Below are 17024 nucleotides of genomic sequence, written 5' to 3' on the forward strand. Positions count from 1 at the left end.
CAAATCTTGTACGTCGTTAATCACCCCTGCTATTTAGAGATTGCATCGTGGAGGAGCATTTACATCTTCTCGTCACTGCACATGAGAGATTACGGTTAGTCACGTTTATTTACAAGCCCTTTATCTTATCCGCGCTTTCAGCCACAAGACACTTCATCCGGAGCGAAGATGAATACATGATGTCATCTGCAATCGGAGCGTTTAAAAAAAAACATAAAGACTGCGCGAAGTCCATCTGCCGCGACTTCGAGCGACTTTTATAGAATTATTTCTATCTCCTCTATTTCTCTTTGAAGAAAGAATTTCTTTCTCCACAATTTCTGAGTAAATTAATTTTAACAAATTTTATTTTTAACATATTCTATTTCTTCTCGTGAACAAAAATATGTAAAAATATGAAAAGAAATTTGAAATTTGAAATTTATACGAACACTGTTTTATATAGCGATGGAAATGTGTTTTATTAGGACATATTTTTTTATTTATTTTATTAGATAAAATATTTTTATGTTTCTATATTTTAAAAATCATTCTAACTAAATGGACTCTGTAGATATCTGTTTTATTAATTGTGTTGTAATTGCGCTACATAAAAAGTGATTTGCACTCTTTTCTCTCGTATTTTATCATTTGCAATTTTCTTTGATTAAAGAAATCAAGAAGTGGAATTTAAAAGATAAAAAAATTACGGGGAAAAATTACGTTTTGCGAGTTTTCCAAGCATTGTACAATACACGTAGAGTTTTGCGGCCTCGTACTGGTGTGTACGTGAAAGCATACAACTTTCAACGAGGACAACACGTGTGCATGCTTAAGAAGATACTTGGGAAGATATAACGCACGTACGATGCCAGACACCCTTATATGCGATAATAATGACATAACAAAACAACGACGCGACAATAATGATTCAGCATATGATACGTTCGTGCGTTTCTCTTGCACGCGCCATTAGCGCAAAGTCAGGTTGTTACCGAAGGTATTCTATCGTTAATAACCGATAAACGTTTTATTAACTTACAAATTTTATCATCAATAGATCGGAAAATTGTAAAACTTATAATGCTGGTATAGCTGCGAATAAAATTACTACTAAATGAAGATATACATGAATTTTATATAATTCTACGCTGAAAATTCTAGTTTATTTTTATAAATGAAGATATTTGAAAAAAATTTTGGAAAATATTTTATTTATACATGAATTTTTTCACGAGATTTTCCTCTTAACAATGAAATTTACGAATGCAAATAACGATACAATTGCACGATTGCAATTATTAAATTCCGCACATTCAGTTTTATCGAAGTACAATATAAAAAATTTCTTTTAATAGAGTTACGTATGATTACGATGACTCGACCTTGCTATTCACGAAAATATGAGTGACATATTTTATGGTATCTGCGTACGCGGCATTTTCCAACATTGCGGCTTTTGAAATGTCAACCGCATACACGTTACTTCAATGTCATGTGTAATTTAGCTCTAGTTATCGTTTTTTTTTTAAGGCTGAAGATGACCTTATTTAGCAAGCATAAATACTTGGAAATTTATTCACATTATGGTGACATAATTATAAGGATTTAACATTGATCCCAATTACTTTCTAAGGTGCCCAATTTAATCTAATTAAATTCAAGATTTTAATATATATAATAATATTTGATATACACAAATACAATTAATACAAAATCTAATATATAGGCTCTAATCTATAATCTATATAAGCTATAATCTGTAGATACATACTTGTACCGCCTTGCTTCCTCATCGATGATAAATTATTACACTGTATTATTACACTGTATTTCCGAAGTCCAATCTCGTTAAGTCCAATATCCAATTATTTAGTATATCGTTAGACTATTTCAGCGTAATGAGTTTTTTTAGTGACTAAAAAAACTCATTACGTGAACCATGACTCGCGTCAATCGTATCTTATGCTAGTACACGATATAACCTCCTCCTTTGTCCCCCACAGTCTACCGACAAATCCTGCGGTTTTGCACGAAGAAGAACGTAATCGATTAATCGTTCACGCTCAACAGCACCTTCGAGATCGCGAGCGATCCAGCCAGCGGAGCAACATTCCACGATCCAGAACGACCGTGCCCATTCCGATCGAGTTCGAAGCGAAGGAAAGGGCTCGACCGTCGAGGAAACGTGCAGCGTGTTTCATACACGCGAGATGGAAAGTTACAATTCGTTATTTCATCTGTCCATGACGCCGAAAATTGGATTTCAACTCGGAACCTTGATATGACCTTCTCCTCGACCTATCAAGCTGATCGGTCATTCCCTGGGCTGGTCTAGTGGCATTCCTCGGCCCACGTCTCTTTATTCTCCTTCGTCACCTTTATGATTTCTTCCTCTTCCTTCCTACAGACATCAACATAGTCTAATTTTTACAGCATCCAAATTATTTTGACTTTGCTGTTGATCAATAATCAATAAAATGCCACTAAAATGCACTAAAATACTATAAATAAAATATCACGTTGCAATAATTATGCTAAGAAATGTAGAAAAAATTAAAAAGATCTCAATCTCAAGAAATACAGACATAATCTTTTACAACGCAAAAGTGCTGTCTTTTAATATCTAATGTTCATTTCTACCAAATGTAAATTAACTTTAATCTCGATTTAATTTACTCGTTATCCTTTTCTAATTCTTAGAATCAAGAAAAGTTAAAAAGTAAGTTAAACCAAGATTAAAGTTAATCTACGAAGAAACGAGCATAAATGTTGGTTATAATTCTTTGAAGATTATACAGTCTTCTATTTCACTAGGATACTCGTTGAGAGAAAGTGCACAGTTGCACGGTACAAATGCATTCATCTAAGATACGTAAACGTATGATTCTATATGCATATTACAGAACTGTTCAAGAATATATCATTCTCATAAGCATTTGCATTAAAATCCATGCAAATTAGTCTGGAGAAGCACTAAACCTACGTCGATATCTCTTGTCGCAGTGTGTAGAACTCTGCAAATTTCTATGCGAACATCTAATAAATCAAAGCACTGCATGATAATTTTCAGGAAACGATGGTTTATTATACATAATACCTAATAATTTTAATCATTTAGGCATGCAACTAGCTCCAGAGGTAGCTAAGAAATACGATAAATCATGAGATTTAGATCTTGATTTTTAACGGATATAGATTTTAATATTCGTCATAAATATATGAATACGATTACTCGTTAAAGAATGTGATAAAGTTTGTCTGCATTTCTTTTTCTCTTTCTCATACTTATGCAATTCGCTTTCGTTGTGAAATCAATACTTTGATCTTTCAGATAGTAATTTCATTACATTAACTGTTCTTAACTTCAGTAGTTTGTTATAATTATGAATTTGATTACTAGTTAAAAAATGTGATAAAATTTGTCTGCATTTCTTTTTCTTTTTCTCATAATTATACAATTAACTTTCATCGTGGAATCAATATCTTTGATCTTTCAATTCAGATAGTATATAATCATACATTTAACTCTTCTTGACTGATGCTTTTTCATTTCCCTCGCAAGTTGTCGACTTGCAGTATGAGAAGACGAGCTCAAGAACCGAGGAAACAACGGAACTTTAATTTTTTTTCGCTCCACAATGAGGTATCTTACAATCTATGGAACGACGGATCTCGCGTCTCTAGATCTCATTCTCGTCGACTTTCACCGGAGACTTCGGTTTTCAGCAAGGACGTTTCTCGACGCACGGTCCACGAACACTCCCATATATTCACGAACGAGCTATTGTCTCGTTACTAAACGCAGCCACTTGTTTCCTTTTTGATTCATTCCCTTGCGATCCCATAGCAAACCTTGCGGTCGCATTGTTCGTATGTATTTATCTAATGAAGAGCAGTTTAACACGCTTGTATTTTTTTTTATACTCGTTTACAAAATTTTTGATAGTTATAGCATATATACTTGATAATAAATTTTATATTCTGATATTTAAAAATCTAAAAAATACTAAACAGTTTAATCTTTTTTTTTTATAATTAAAAAATTCTTCTATTGTGCATTTATTAAGCATCTTCATCATCATTTATCATCATTTATTAAGCATCTATTGTACAATAACTTGGATGCCTTTTTTTCTTGTCTGAAATGAAGCTGTTTTTATACTTTATAATTTACGCTGTTAGAACACAACAAGCAACGCTGATGTTGTTAACCATAAAATTCCATCAAGCAATTCCGTAACCGTTGATGACTAGAGTCGGCGAATGCATGCTAGATGCACTGCATTTGCATACGAACGAGCCTCGCCGAGCCGCTGCACCTAATTGTTAGTCCGCTTGACCCAATCGAGAATCACCGCACGTGTAGCATCGTACAGACGCTAGTTTTCATTCTCTTGACTTGCCGCCTTGCAATAAAATCATGTTTTGCGAGAGACTCAGAGTGATTCCAAGAGAATATCCTCTTAATGGCAGTTTTATTTCAATGAATCCCTTTTTTTTTTTTTTTTTTTTTTTACCTCATCTCTGCATCGATCGACATAATTCATGTATAATTTGATTGGATTATTTTAGATAAAAATGAAAAATCATGAATTTGTCAATCACTTAAAAAAATTTATAAAACTTTGCGCGACCAATGCCTTAGTGTGTTATTCCTCTAATACATTATACGCGGAACGAATAATTCACAAGATACATAAACATATCACGACGTGTCAGCGAATACGAATGTCGAAGCAGATTTTGATGGCTTCGCAAATTGGGCCAATCGATGATCCAAACCAAAGCGTAATCCAATAACTATCATGCTCGCTCTAGCAAATATTCAACATTCCTACGTAAGGATAGCTACACGTCCATTTACAGCTCGTGAATTCCTCACCGATAATCCAAGGCTCCAAGGAATTTGCAACTTTTCAAAATATAAAACAGAGAAAGATGGCGCTATATTTAACAGAAATACGTAAAATAAGAAATCGAAGATTTCCATAAATTCATCTTAAAATATCTTGGATTAAAAAATTGTATGTTCTAAAATATATATTCTGATAATATTATTATTTAATTGTTGTGTAGAAACCGATTAATTGGATATTTAAATTAAAATTTATTTCTGCGTGAATACATTTGTAGTATTTTCATACGTTTCTCTAAGACAATATAAGAAATATCATTCAAATAAATATTTCTTACTAATCGAACGATGTGAATAGTTGTTCAAATATCACGTATTAGATGATATTTCGCACAACTAATAATAACATAATTTCTTATTCTCCTAATTGAATTCTTTTCTTTATTGTTTTGTAATAATGTATTCATCTTTGAATAATTTTTCTCTTTAAATACTTTGTCTTTCTCTTATGAAGTCTCTATTGTATTCTTCATTTCTCAAATGAGTCCTATATAATAGTGTTTATCGGTCTTATAACAGTTCTATGTAGAAACAATAATGACCGTAATTTACGAGAGATTTTTTTTTTATCGCGTATGTAGATTCAAAAGCTATTAATACACGATGATATAAAGGAGCCTAAATTAAATATCACTTATTCTGTATCATAAAATTTTGTATGACGCATTATCAAATTTCTTTCCTCCACTTATTGAATAACTTTTCATCTTTTTAATCTTCCGTTCCACTTTTATTTCCAGGTGAAGGGGATTTCTCGACTTAGGCTAAGATGTCACATCACAGCGACGACAATATGCTGATAGCGACGTCAGACTCCTTCTGGGAGCCGGGTAACTACAAGCGAACTACGAGGAGGATCGAGGACGGCCACAAGCTCTGTGACAGTTTGATAGCTCTGGTTCAGGAAAGGGCGGAAATCGAGAAGAACTATGCCAAGGCGCTCAAAAACTGGTCGAAGAATTGGAATGATAAAATCGAGAAGGGACCCGAATATGGTACAACCGAGGCAGCGTGGAAGGGCGTCCTGGTGGAATCCGACCGGCTCTGCGATCTTCATCTCAGGGTTAAAGAGAATCTTTGCAACGACATCGTTCAACAAGTCAAAACGTGGCAAAAGGATACGTATCACAAGGTAAAAGGGCGGTATCATACATTGAGATCGATGAATTTTTTAAATTTTTATTTCGAAATCATGTCATGAAATTTCTGAATTTTTTCTCGTGAAATGATGAACGACAAGATCGCTAAACTATTTCGTTTCTCTCATATTTTTCAATGAGAAAATAGTAAACGGCTTAAGTTTCGAATAATCTTAATTTATTTTCAACTAATTTGAAAAAAATGAGGTTTAATTTTCTGATTTTCGCAATAAATTCCTTCTAGATTTATAAGCTTATTGGCATCAGTTATATATTAATTTGATTATGAATTTAATAATATGACATTACATTTTCAGCTTTGGCATAACACTATGTTTCAAGACCGAATAGTAATCGGCACGTGATTGTAAAAGCACAAGTGGTGAAATGTTTAAAATTTATAGAAATTATTAGGCGTAAGATCTCACTCAACTGAAAATATCAATACTTATTTATTTTGAGTTATCGATTGTCATATACTTATTAAAATAGTTTTCTAATGTTTGTCAGCTAATGATTTACTTTAAATGAGTTTCTGTGATAGTGGCTGATGTCGCACGGGTTTGGTTCCGTGATTGCAGTCGATGATGACCCTGAAGGAGCGCAAGGAAATGGAAGACTCGTTTAAGAAGGCGCAGAAGCCATGGGCAAAACTTTTGCAGAAGGTTGAGAAGGCGAAAGCAGAGTATCACAACAGCTGTAAAACCGAGCGGACCGCGGCGAATATGGAAAGGAACGCCTCAGCGGACAGTTCTCTCTCGCCAGATCAGGTGAATGTTGTTACATTTCCATTGTATCCTACCGGACCGTTACATCACTTGTCACTTGTAACGTACTATTAACTGACTCTGCGCAACATATCACATATTACCATGAAATCACTTCGTCTTACGTTCACTTTTAAAAAGACTAGCGGATTGTAATTGAGCCGCGTCGTGGATACAATCGCGCAAATCGCATGGATTTCTTTCCAACGAAGTAATATACTTACAATAATATTATGTAATAACATTTTTATGATACAGAACACGAAAAATTTTCAGATTTACTGTTAAATATTTTTATACATTATTTATAACTACATTGGAATTCAGATGAAAATATAAATAGAACATACGTAATGTACGTAAACGATACGTACATGAATTTTGTTGAAATATCTAAAAATTTAGATATATAGATGTAGATTTGAAAATAATTTTGTAGAACTATTTAAATAATTAGGTAGAAAAAATTCAAGCATGATGAACACTAAAAGTTTTGACAATCTAGTAATTAGCTTAGTTTATTATAATTATTTCGATAGTTCAACAAAATTATTTTCAGATCTATATTTAGCTAAATTTATACTTCACTAAAACTGTTATTTCCATGTAAAATATTGCAACTGATGACAAATTAAATTAGTGTTCTATTCCATAACTGATAACTAGCAAACGTGCACGTTATAAATTAATTATTTTAATTAACATCGCTATGTAGAATATGCGATTAAAATCTGTGAATTAAGTGACTTGATTTCGCAAAATCCCTTCGCGTTATTATTGATACTCTTTTCGAGTCGACGAGACAACTGGATTCTAAACGAGCGCAACGTACTATTAACATCTTATATTGTATAAACATTTAGTCGCGCATCTCGATCTCAAGTGCGGCTCTATATACGGTAGATACAGTTGTTCTCTAGCAAGTATTATTTACAGATGGCCCGAGGCTCTGAAAACGTACGTTACACCTTATTCTTAAGAATTCTTGCATGCGCCGCTACTCTTTTCTTGCTTGACGTTTCGCGGTAAGCTAACGATACGCGACTCTCGTTCGCTTCTGAACGCGGAGTTCCTCTTGCACGTCTGTGTGTTTCTTGCCCAACGTCTCTCTTATTCGGAACGGAAAGGATACTTTGTAACGATCGCAGTACAAACCGAACGATACACACGTACATTCATTCCGCTTCTTGTACAGTAGTAATTATACGAATGATACCCAAGAGTGACGGGACGCGATTCTGTAACGCGAAAGAAAAACTGTATTGTAGCTTTCCATCTGAGTTTCGCTATCTTCGCTATATATTGTTCTAATTACCGTTAAAATCACGGAGGAGAAATTGTAATACAATAAATCTAGAGTAAATTCTAAAATTAAAAAGAAATCGTGTTTCTCGATGATTCTGAGAGTGTAATCGGGATCATTGGCAGAATTTGCGAGCACACGACTCAATAATCGGCACAACATCGATCCTGATATGCGGAGACAGACATCTCTGAAAGAAGGCTAACGACGTTTTTAGATGACAGATTGTGGATGTGGTGCATGGAGCCTCAGAATACCAAAAAACCTTAGGGATAATAAAATAGGCGACGTTCAGTTTGTATGTATATGATATTGCATGTAGCATGTTTAAGAAATTTATGTCTTTTCCTTTTTTCCTTATTTACAGAAGGCTCTGCTGGTAAGCAAAACTTAATGTCTTTTCGCACGAGAAGTATCTGCTCGAGTAAATTAGTCGAATGGATCGAAATCTGAATAAACATAGACCTATTCAAATATTCTTTTGCGATATGTGTATCTTCCTTTCTTCATATGTAACTATATCTTATCAACTCCTGATCTCGATCCATTTCTTATATTAGAGCATGCCTAGCTTATTTATATCGGATTGCTACTTAATAATTCTTCGGAATGCCTGTACATTTAAAGGGTTGCTACGTAAAGAATGACAACGGGTATAATTTCTGTACCGTCGCTTGATTGATTAAGCCTTATTCGCAATTGAAAGAACCTACAGTTGGACGTGTATTATCGTAATTTAGTAAACGCCAGAGTCGGTACGAAGACGAAGAAATGCGGCGCACGTGCGTGGAATATGGATAATTCATGAGTTGGTCTACGTAAATCTCTTTGCGTTAAATTCTAAGAGCACTCGCTCGCACACAATGCTCGAGCAGCACACGTTCAACATTTTTCTTTCTTATAAAATCGAATAATGACATAAATTTCACTCGAACGACCTCAACCTTGTCTTCACCGCGATGCGGTTGGAAAGTGAATGCTGTAATTATGGAATTATGTAAAGCAGCGAGATTACGGTGTTACTAGATCATTTTAAGTTCTATTGCAAACTTTCTCATAAAGATGTAAACAATTTTGTTAAATTTCGCATCGAATGCTCATTTGTAAAATTTTTATATTGCATTTTAATAAAACGAATCTTTTTATATTATCCTTTTTATATTAAACATCAATAGATTCTAATTTTAATTCAAAAAGAATAAAACAATAAATTCTAGTTTTAATTTGAAAATATTAAAATCTTGGAGATGCAAGCTAAATTATTATGATAGAAGAATAATTATTATGATAGAATGGCCATTATTTATATATTATGTACCTGTAGTTGCATGGCGAAATAAACGTATATATAAGTAGATTAATTAATATGTAGTTTGTTTTAGCAAGAGTAGCAAAATTATGTACTTTTTTGCACATTTTGACGTACGGAAATTGTCATATATTTCTTGTCTCCTTTCTCAATGTGGCATCCACGGCTGAACATCGTTAAAAAGCATTTTTGGCTTTTTGGCGATGAGCTAAACGAGATTGAAGATAAAGAATTGGGCCTATTAAATTATTGTTTTAATCAATTACATAAGTACGTAACATTTAGAGAATTGCACACATGAAGTAATTCTTTCTTCAAAGATCAAAAACTCTTAGATTACATCTCATCAATACCGACCTTTACCTTCAACTCGGCGTTAAAGAGGAACGCTCCCTGTAAGGTATTTCTAAGTATTTTCTCGTCTTTTTCGACAGGTGAAGAAAATGCAGGACCGAGTGCAAAAAACGAAGGAAGAAGTGCAAAAGGCGAAGGAGAAGTACGAAGCATCGCTTCAAGAAATCAATCAATATAATCCAAAGTACATGGAAGATATGACGCAAGTCTTTGAGAAGTGCCAGGAGATGGAAGCGCAGCGATTACAGTTCTTCAAAGATGTCCTCTTCGGTATTCACAAGTGTCTGAACATATCGCAAGATCCAGTGTAAGTCCCTTCCTAGTACTGCGCAACCGTATTGTGCAATGTTACGTAATCGCAAATTCGGAAGATGCATATTCTCTATAAAAATCGATATTCTGCTCACGAATGCGACACGATCGTTTATTATAATCAACATTGATTAGAGACTTTCATTTCATCACTCAATTAATTTTCTTAATTTTGCCTCGACAATTTTTTGCTAGACAATCCAAATAAAACTGAAATTGAAAGCACGTCTCTTCCTGCCTATTTCATGTTTGGTGAATACAAAACTTCCATATATCATCATTAATTGTTATTATAGATTGTGTATTACTGTTTTTAGGCTTCCACAGATATATGAAGAATTTTATCACACGATAAATAACGCCGATCATGAGAAAGACCTCAAGTGGTGGTCTAATAATCACGGCGTCAATATGGCTATGAATTGGCCGCAGTTCGAAGTAAGTCGCTTTACGCTTGTCGCTAAAAACAGCTCTACAAAAGCTCTATTGTCGCATGTAAAAGCCCTGCTCGTGGTTGAAAATCTGTTATTAGACAACAATTAGCTGTAGCGTGGACTGAATATTACTCTCTATATAGTTGTCCTCCCCTTTTTTACAATAATTTTATCATACTTGTTACTTGTTGGATATTCTGTGCGCCTTTGCACACTTCTTTTGTTCCCAGTACTCGATTTGCCGGAACACAATTATATCCGTTCTGAATGTTCTGATTTCTGAAAAATATTAAAAAGATAAGAGATAGAGATGTCTAGAGAAGAGATAAATCTCCATTGAAAAATAAATTCCATCCAAAATCAAGCAATAAATGATATATTGATTTTTACAAGAATAAATGATAATTATTACATATTTTTTTACGCTAAAATAAGGAGCTCTAAAAAATCGGGAATACTCTTCATCAGCGTTTTTAACCCTCCCATTCGTTGCTGTTGTCATCTTTTCCGTAGTTGTTATTATATATTAAAATAAGAATTATGCTTTCTTTTGTACATTCGCCTTTGAAAAAAATATTCTGCTTAACAACAATATTTTGCCTTTTTCAGTTTTCAAAGCTTCTTAACCGTAATCTTTCGAATGTGCCTATATATCGTTCGGAAGCGTGATATTTTCCGATTTTTTACTTTTCTCAAAAAATAGTATTTAAATTCACACGGTCGCTGTACATAACGTGAATTCATCGATTGTTTTCTTATGATTACGGGTTACCGATCCTCTTTATTTGAAAAAAGTTCTCCTTTAATTAACTTATATGAAAAACTTTACGCAAAAAACTGTATTATTTGTTGTCGCAATCATACTATCACTCATCCAAATGTTATATATCTGAAATGTCTGTCAAGGGTTAAATTCGTTGCTAGAGTAATACCCAGCCCCAATACCATCGTCTCTCTCGCCTGATCTTTTCTTTCAATTCAAGAGTACTTAAATAATATCGAAAGCTCCCACATTATGATATTGTACTCTTAATATTTGAGAAGGAAGTATAAAACAAGAAGAAAAGAGAGAAAGAAAGAGAGAGAGAGAGAGAGAGAGAGAGAGAGAGAGAGAGAGAAAGAGAGAGAATGCATGCATGTGATTGTTTTGGGACGTTGCTATTATGCAGGAATACACAGAGGAGTTCCGCGAGATCACGAAGGGCTCGAAGTCGAAGGAGGCGCTCCCGGCAGGCTCCATCACTCTCATCAATCAACGCCCGGTCGGCGAGGATCTGCATGTAAAGTTTTGTTTACACGTTACACACAAGACGCGCCAATCTCACTTTAACTGTTCTCCACACAATTCGCGCGCATCTACCCACCTGCCTTACTTATGTATCTATGCCGACGAGCTGGTTCGTCTCGATCGAATCGATTGGTCGAGGGAATGGGATAGAAAGAAAAAGATCGCCGGCATCGGTTAGGCTGGCACGCGACAGCTTTTAACGGATGTCCCAGCTGGCCGCGAGGTCATCCAGGATGGGTTTCCTTTCTCAGCTTCTAGCTCTAACCGAATTAACCGTAATCCGCTCCGCTCTTGTGCTCGCACGTAATCGCACGAATCTGTGCCTAAAGGTGAACACGGACAACCTCCTGTAGCAGGTACACCAGAAATGAATTTACAAACTGAAGAGATAGCGCGGCAAAGATCTGAGAGACATTCGAGAGAGTAAAGAATAAAATCAAATCGAAGGAAGATTCTTGATTTCTTTTTTCTGACCTCTTTCGAATAAATTCATTCATAATATTCTCATAAGATGGAAGAAAAATCGTACAGAGATAAATAATATCGATATCCAATAAAAATAATTGCGCCTTACAAACTTTTCTTAAGCTAGCCAAGCTTAGAAAAGGTCCGAGCCTCGAAAGTTTGTAAATCGATTTCTTACAAGACGCTTATTATCCTGCTCATGGTATACGGTATGGACAATTATAATATTATTAAGAAATATACGTGTATAAATCGTTAAATTTAGCCTAAGTCACATATGCCTGCAACCGATTGTTAAAAATTATATGCAACATCTATATATTCAAAAATATTTAAAAATTACAATGACAGTCACATGGAAAACCAAATAACGGAATTAATACAAAATTAATTTCGCAAATGGAAGAATAACAACAGAGTGTGCATCAAAACTGTCGTAATTTCTTCCAGTTAGAAACTTCTTAATTTTGAATATTTATAAACTGTGTTTTAATAGACTTTTAACGTATAGTAGTCGAGGTGATTTAATGGTAATTAACTATCTACATAGATATTGAACGAATTATTACGAAAGACAAACAAGTTTTGAAGGAAACATGACGGTTGCGGGCGATTCTGTATGTTAATTTCTTGCATGGTACAGCATAAAACTATTTGTACATAGCTGATAGCTGAATTATTATTCTCGTACAAGGACATCTTGTTTAAAATATGTCTCGTCAATAACGCAATAACAATGATCGGTGATATAGAATTAAAATGGCATACTTTAACTATTCATTAATTAATCTGAGAAATATCCATTGTCACAATTGTCTATTTAAAGAAGCGTAATCTCGAATCTAATTGCTTTGTAAATACGCATTTTTTTCAAATTGGTACATTTATCACAATGGGAATCTGAATGCTATCTTCTCCATAAAAATATATAGACTCTTCTTATTTTATCGAATCTTATCGCGGTCGAATGTAAGCCTCAAGATAATAAATCTTCTTGAGGCATGCAAGATTATTGAGAAGATACACAGCGAGATAGCGATAGCTTTACTCGCACATGCATCGTCGGCATGCTCATTTGAGGCGCAAAATATTCGCAGCGAACGACTCGTATCATTATACACTTGGTTGCACGCATGGCGTTCTCATGAGAAATTCGTGCATCCGATAACCGCAATACGCACTTACGCAGATTTCATCGAAACGTATCTAAAATGCTTCTTCTCTCCCGTTCAAACAGGAATATCCACCAGTCAATAACAAATCAAAATCGAAGCCTGCCACACGAGTGATATCAGCGGACGGCAATCACGGAGATAACAAAACGGATACCATAAGTTCCAGCAAGCAATCTTCAGAGAAGAATGAGACAGACAGCGTCAACAGGACTACGACTATTACGTAAGTTATAAGATTCTCGCAAGAAATAAATTGATGTTTGTATTAATATAATTTTATTAATGCACGATAATTGCAGTAACGGTACCAACGCCAAGCAAGAATCGAATCCATTCGAAGAGGAGGAATGGGACGAGGACGGAGGTGAACCACTGGTCGATAATGGAGAACCTGGTGTTCCCGTACGTGCTTTGTACGATTACGAAGGTGCTGAAGCGGACGAGCTCAGTTTTAAACAAGGTATTACAGAAAAGGCATGGTCCTTCGCAAAATTTCAGAGCTCAATCCTATTTGAGCGACTCGATTAAATTACGTTTAGTAAAGGAGTGATATAATTGTTTGAACTTGTTCATATAATTAAGGTAGTATGAGGTGCATAGTCTCTGTAAAAAAATAACTAGAATTGAAAATTTATATTTTCTGTATAAAAATGAATGTTTTATATATATATATATGAAACAATTAAATAAGATTAATATTTATATTTAACATGCAATTTTATTTTGTAGTTTAAATGAAATTTCTTATTTTGTCTTAATTATTTTTTTAAAAATATATCTGTCTTTTATTGAAATAAATATTATAATATTGAAATAAATAATTTATGAAATAATTTTTTATCCAAGTTTTAAATCACTATTAAACTTTTGTATTTTCAAAAATATAATATGTAGTGAAAAATCTGTCATTCTTTTACTTTTGTTAAAAAGAAAAAACATTCTTAATATAACTTGAGCGACAATCGAATAGTAATAATTTGAATTCCATTTTTTTTCAGGAGACGTATTCGAGAAACTGGAAGATGAAGACGAGCAGGGATGGTGTAAAGGAAGGAAGGACGGCAGAGTAGGCCTTTATCCGGCAAATTATGTAGGCTTGGTGTCGCAATAGATTAACTAATGCAAAGCCAAATCCACAAGTTAGTTACTTAAATATGTAATCTCCGCGAAGAATAAGATTGCGTTTCATTTCTCTTCGCTATTGTTTGCGCGAGTAGAAATTTGGCGGGACGTGAGTTTCGCGGCGCCCTGTAGAACTATGTGGCTTATGATGAATGAATTGAATGAAGAAATGAGTTACAAAAATTTCTGAATTCGATACCCCTAGGTGAAACGCAAACTGATTGTCAGCATTTACAAATTGTATAAATGGCGAGTGGCGATTCCATTTCAAGATCTTTTCCTCGCGATTAGCGGGATTAAAATGGAACAGTTTACCACACGAAGATATACCCCTCACTCAGAATGAAATTTGTTTTTAGATAGCTAGGTTAGTAAAAATCCTTCATTAGTTAGACTCTATAGATAAATATGGATTACATGCATATGGCGCGTGTATAGCAAGTTTAGAATATTGGAATATTGTACGTTTTATGATTCATTGTTGTAACTCATTGTTGTAACAAAAAGAATCTTTCGATTGAAACGCGATGAGAGTTCTATTTAATTTATTGTTATTAAAAAAGAAGTACTATTAAAAACTAATGTCTATATAAATGGTGTCATTGTACATAATAGATGTAAGAGCCTAGCAATATGTAAACTATTAATTGTCATTTAATGAATTTGAGGTGAACGTAAAAAAACACAGTACATAACTTTGAACGAGCATAAATTTCGTATAAAAAGAGATTCGGGACCTATAAATCAATAATTGTTTCATTTATTGATTAAATCTTATAGTCGAGATAATAATTTGATGAAATAAATATCAATTATCAATATACTATAAAAGAAAAATATTTTCATCTAAAGTATATCTTATAGACATATACATGTAAACTTGTATAAATCCGGTATGAAAATCGTCTTTGAAAGAAAATTTTATTTAATCATTTATTTTCATTTGAAAGGAAGTATATATTTCATATATTTCAAAATTAATTATAGTAAACATCGAAAATGATAAAAATGTCTTGCATTAACCGTTACTTTAATTAATATAATATAATACATACCTACCAAATATCACGCATATTGAATGAAATAAGTTTTTCTGAAACTAAATGTATGCGATTCTAGAGAGTTAGCATGAAAAATTAACATATAGCTAACGTTTTTATTTTCAAAAAAACTCTTTTCGTATACACATCTTCCAAGTTATCTAATCAGCGTTAGCTGCAAAGTCATAGAGATACTTGATTTATGATTATTATAATATAGGTATTGAAAAAAACAAAGTATTCATTGCAAATACGTCGTGTCTATGTACACAGTATTTATGTAAATAATCGTATAGAATATATAGTAAAATTATAAATTCAGTTTGACTGATTTTTTAAAAATTATTCATTTAATTAATCCTCCAAATTACCTTTTGTAAAGTGTGTTCACAGTTCCAAACACAAAGTTGTTAAGTATATATAAATTGTAGCTTGTGTATAAAGTTTATTATGTATGTTTAATAAATGACTTCTACATAAAAAAAACAACATTTTATCGATTTATCGTATTATATTTATGAATTATTCATGTTTTAAATATACAGACGAAACTGAGAACAAAAATATCTTAAAAGATACAAGTACAATTACGCTTAAACTGAAAATAACATCGAAATTTTATGTGAAATATATATTGAAATTACACAAATATGTCGCCAAAATTAAAAAATAATAAAGATTATTTTTTATATGTTATAGCACACAAAGCTTAAAAATCCTTTTTTAAGATATTTTTTTAGAATGTAATTGGACTGTAAATTATTTATACTTAAATTTTATCTCAGAGAAATTATCTTGGAAATTTATCACTAATAACTAATAGGCATTAATTAAAGAAATACAATATCGTATATAATTAATATATCTTCTTAATAAAATATAGTATAACATTTTGCTTACTGATGTATTTGAATCTTATATTTAACGTTACTATTTAACAAGGTTTCAATAAAAATATCAAGTACACACATTACTATGGTATAGACACATTTTAAATAATGAACATTTATTGTAAATAAATTGTTTCTTTCAGCAATGTGATACTTATAAAGTGTTTTGAGAAGTTGTTGAGAAAGAAAAAAATGAATATTTTATAATTAGCATTGCAAACGAAGAAAGTCCCAGTAAATTCATGAAGAAATTCCATCCATCATATACATTTCTGCATTTAGAATTCATTTATATTATTTAGCTGGGGCTATCTTATATTTCATAATTTACATTAGTAACTTATGTTCTATGTCATATATTTACATTTACATTAATATATATGATTATTCATAAGAACTTTAAAAACATAAAGTAATGCATATATGTTTATGTATTACGTATCAACAAAGTGATACGTGTGTCTTATGTAAAAAATGGTTGTCTTCATATGTCTTCTCCTTTTTTTTTAAATAGGTATATATATATATA

The 17024-nt window shown here is 33.0% G+C and overlaps 1 protein-coding gene across 4 annotated transcripts in view; it reads left to right on the forward strand.

Annotated features, from left to right (window-relative positions):
• Positions 1 to 15296, forward strand: part of LOC108685014 (protein kinase C and casein kinase substrate in neurons protein 1) — a 61505-nt gene extending 46209 nt beyond the window's left edge. For 2 of the 4 annotated variants that reach the window (XM_018189613.1, XM_018189612.1), the window contains exons 2-10: positions 5638 to 6029; positions 6618 to 6806; positions 7740 to 7760; positions 9850 to 10076; positions 10399 to 10519; positions 11685 to 11795; positions 13506 to 13666; positions 13743 to 13903; positions 14442 to 15296. In XM_018189613.1, coding sequence (XP_018045102.1) covers positions 5667 to 6029; positions 6618 to 6806; positions 7740 to 7760; positions 9850 to 10076; positions 10399 to 10519; positions 11685 to 11795; positions 13506 to 13666; positions 13743 to 13903; positions 14442 to 14554 — 1467 coding nt within the window. In that variant the 5' untranslated portion in view covers positions 5638 to 5666 and the 3' untranslated portion in view covers positions 14555 to 15296. The remainder of the gene's footprint in view (positions 1 to 5637; positions 6030 to 6617; positions 6807 to 7739; positions 7761 to 9849; positions 10077 to 10398; positions 10520 to 11684; positions 11796 to 13505; positions 13667 to 13742; positions 13904 to 14441) is intronic. The other 2 variants (XM_018189615.1, XM_018189614.1) reach the window with 2 other exon arrangements.
• The last annotated feature ends 1728 nt before the right edge of the window (positions 15297 to 17024 follow it).

The sequence above is a fragment of the Atta colombica genome, unplaced genomic scaffold (genome assembly GCF_001594045.1).
Source record: "Atta colombica isolate Treedump-2 unplaced genomic scaffold, Acol1.0 scaffold142, whole genome shotgun sequence".
NCBI lineage: Eukaryota > Metazoa > Arthropoda > Insecta > Hymenoptera > Formicidae > Atta > Atta colombica.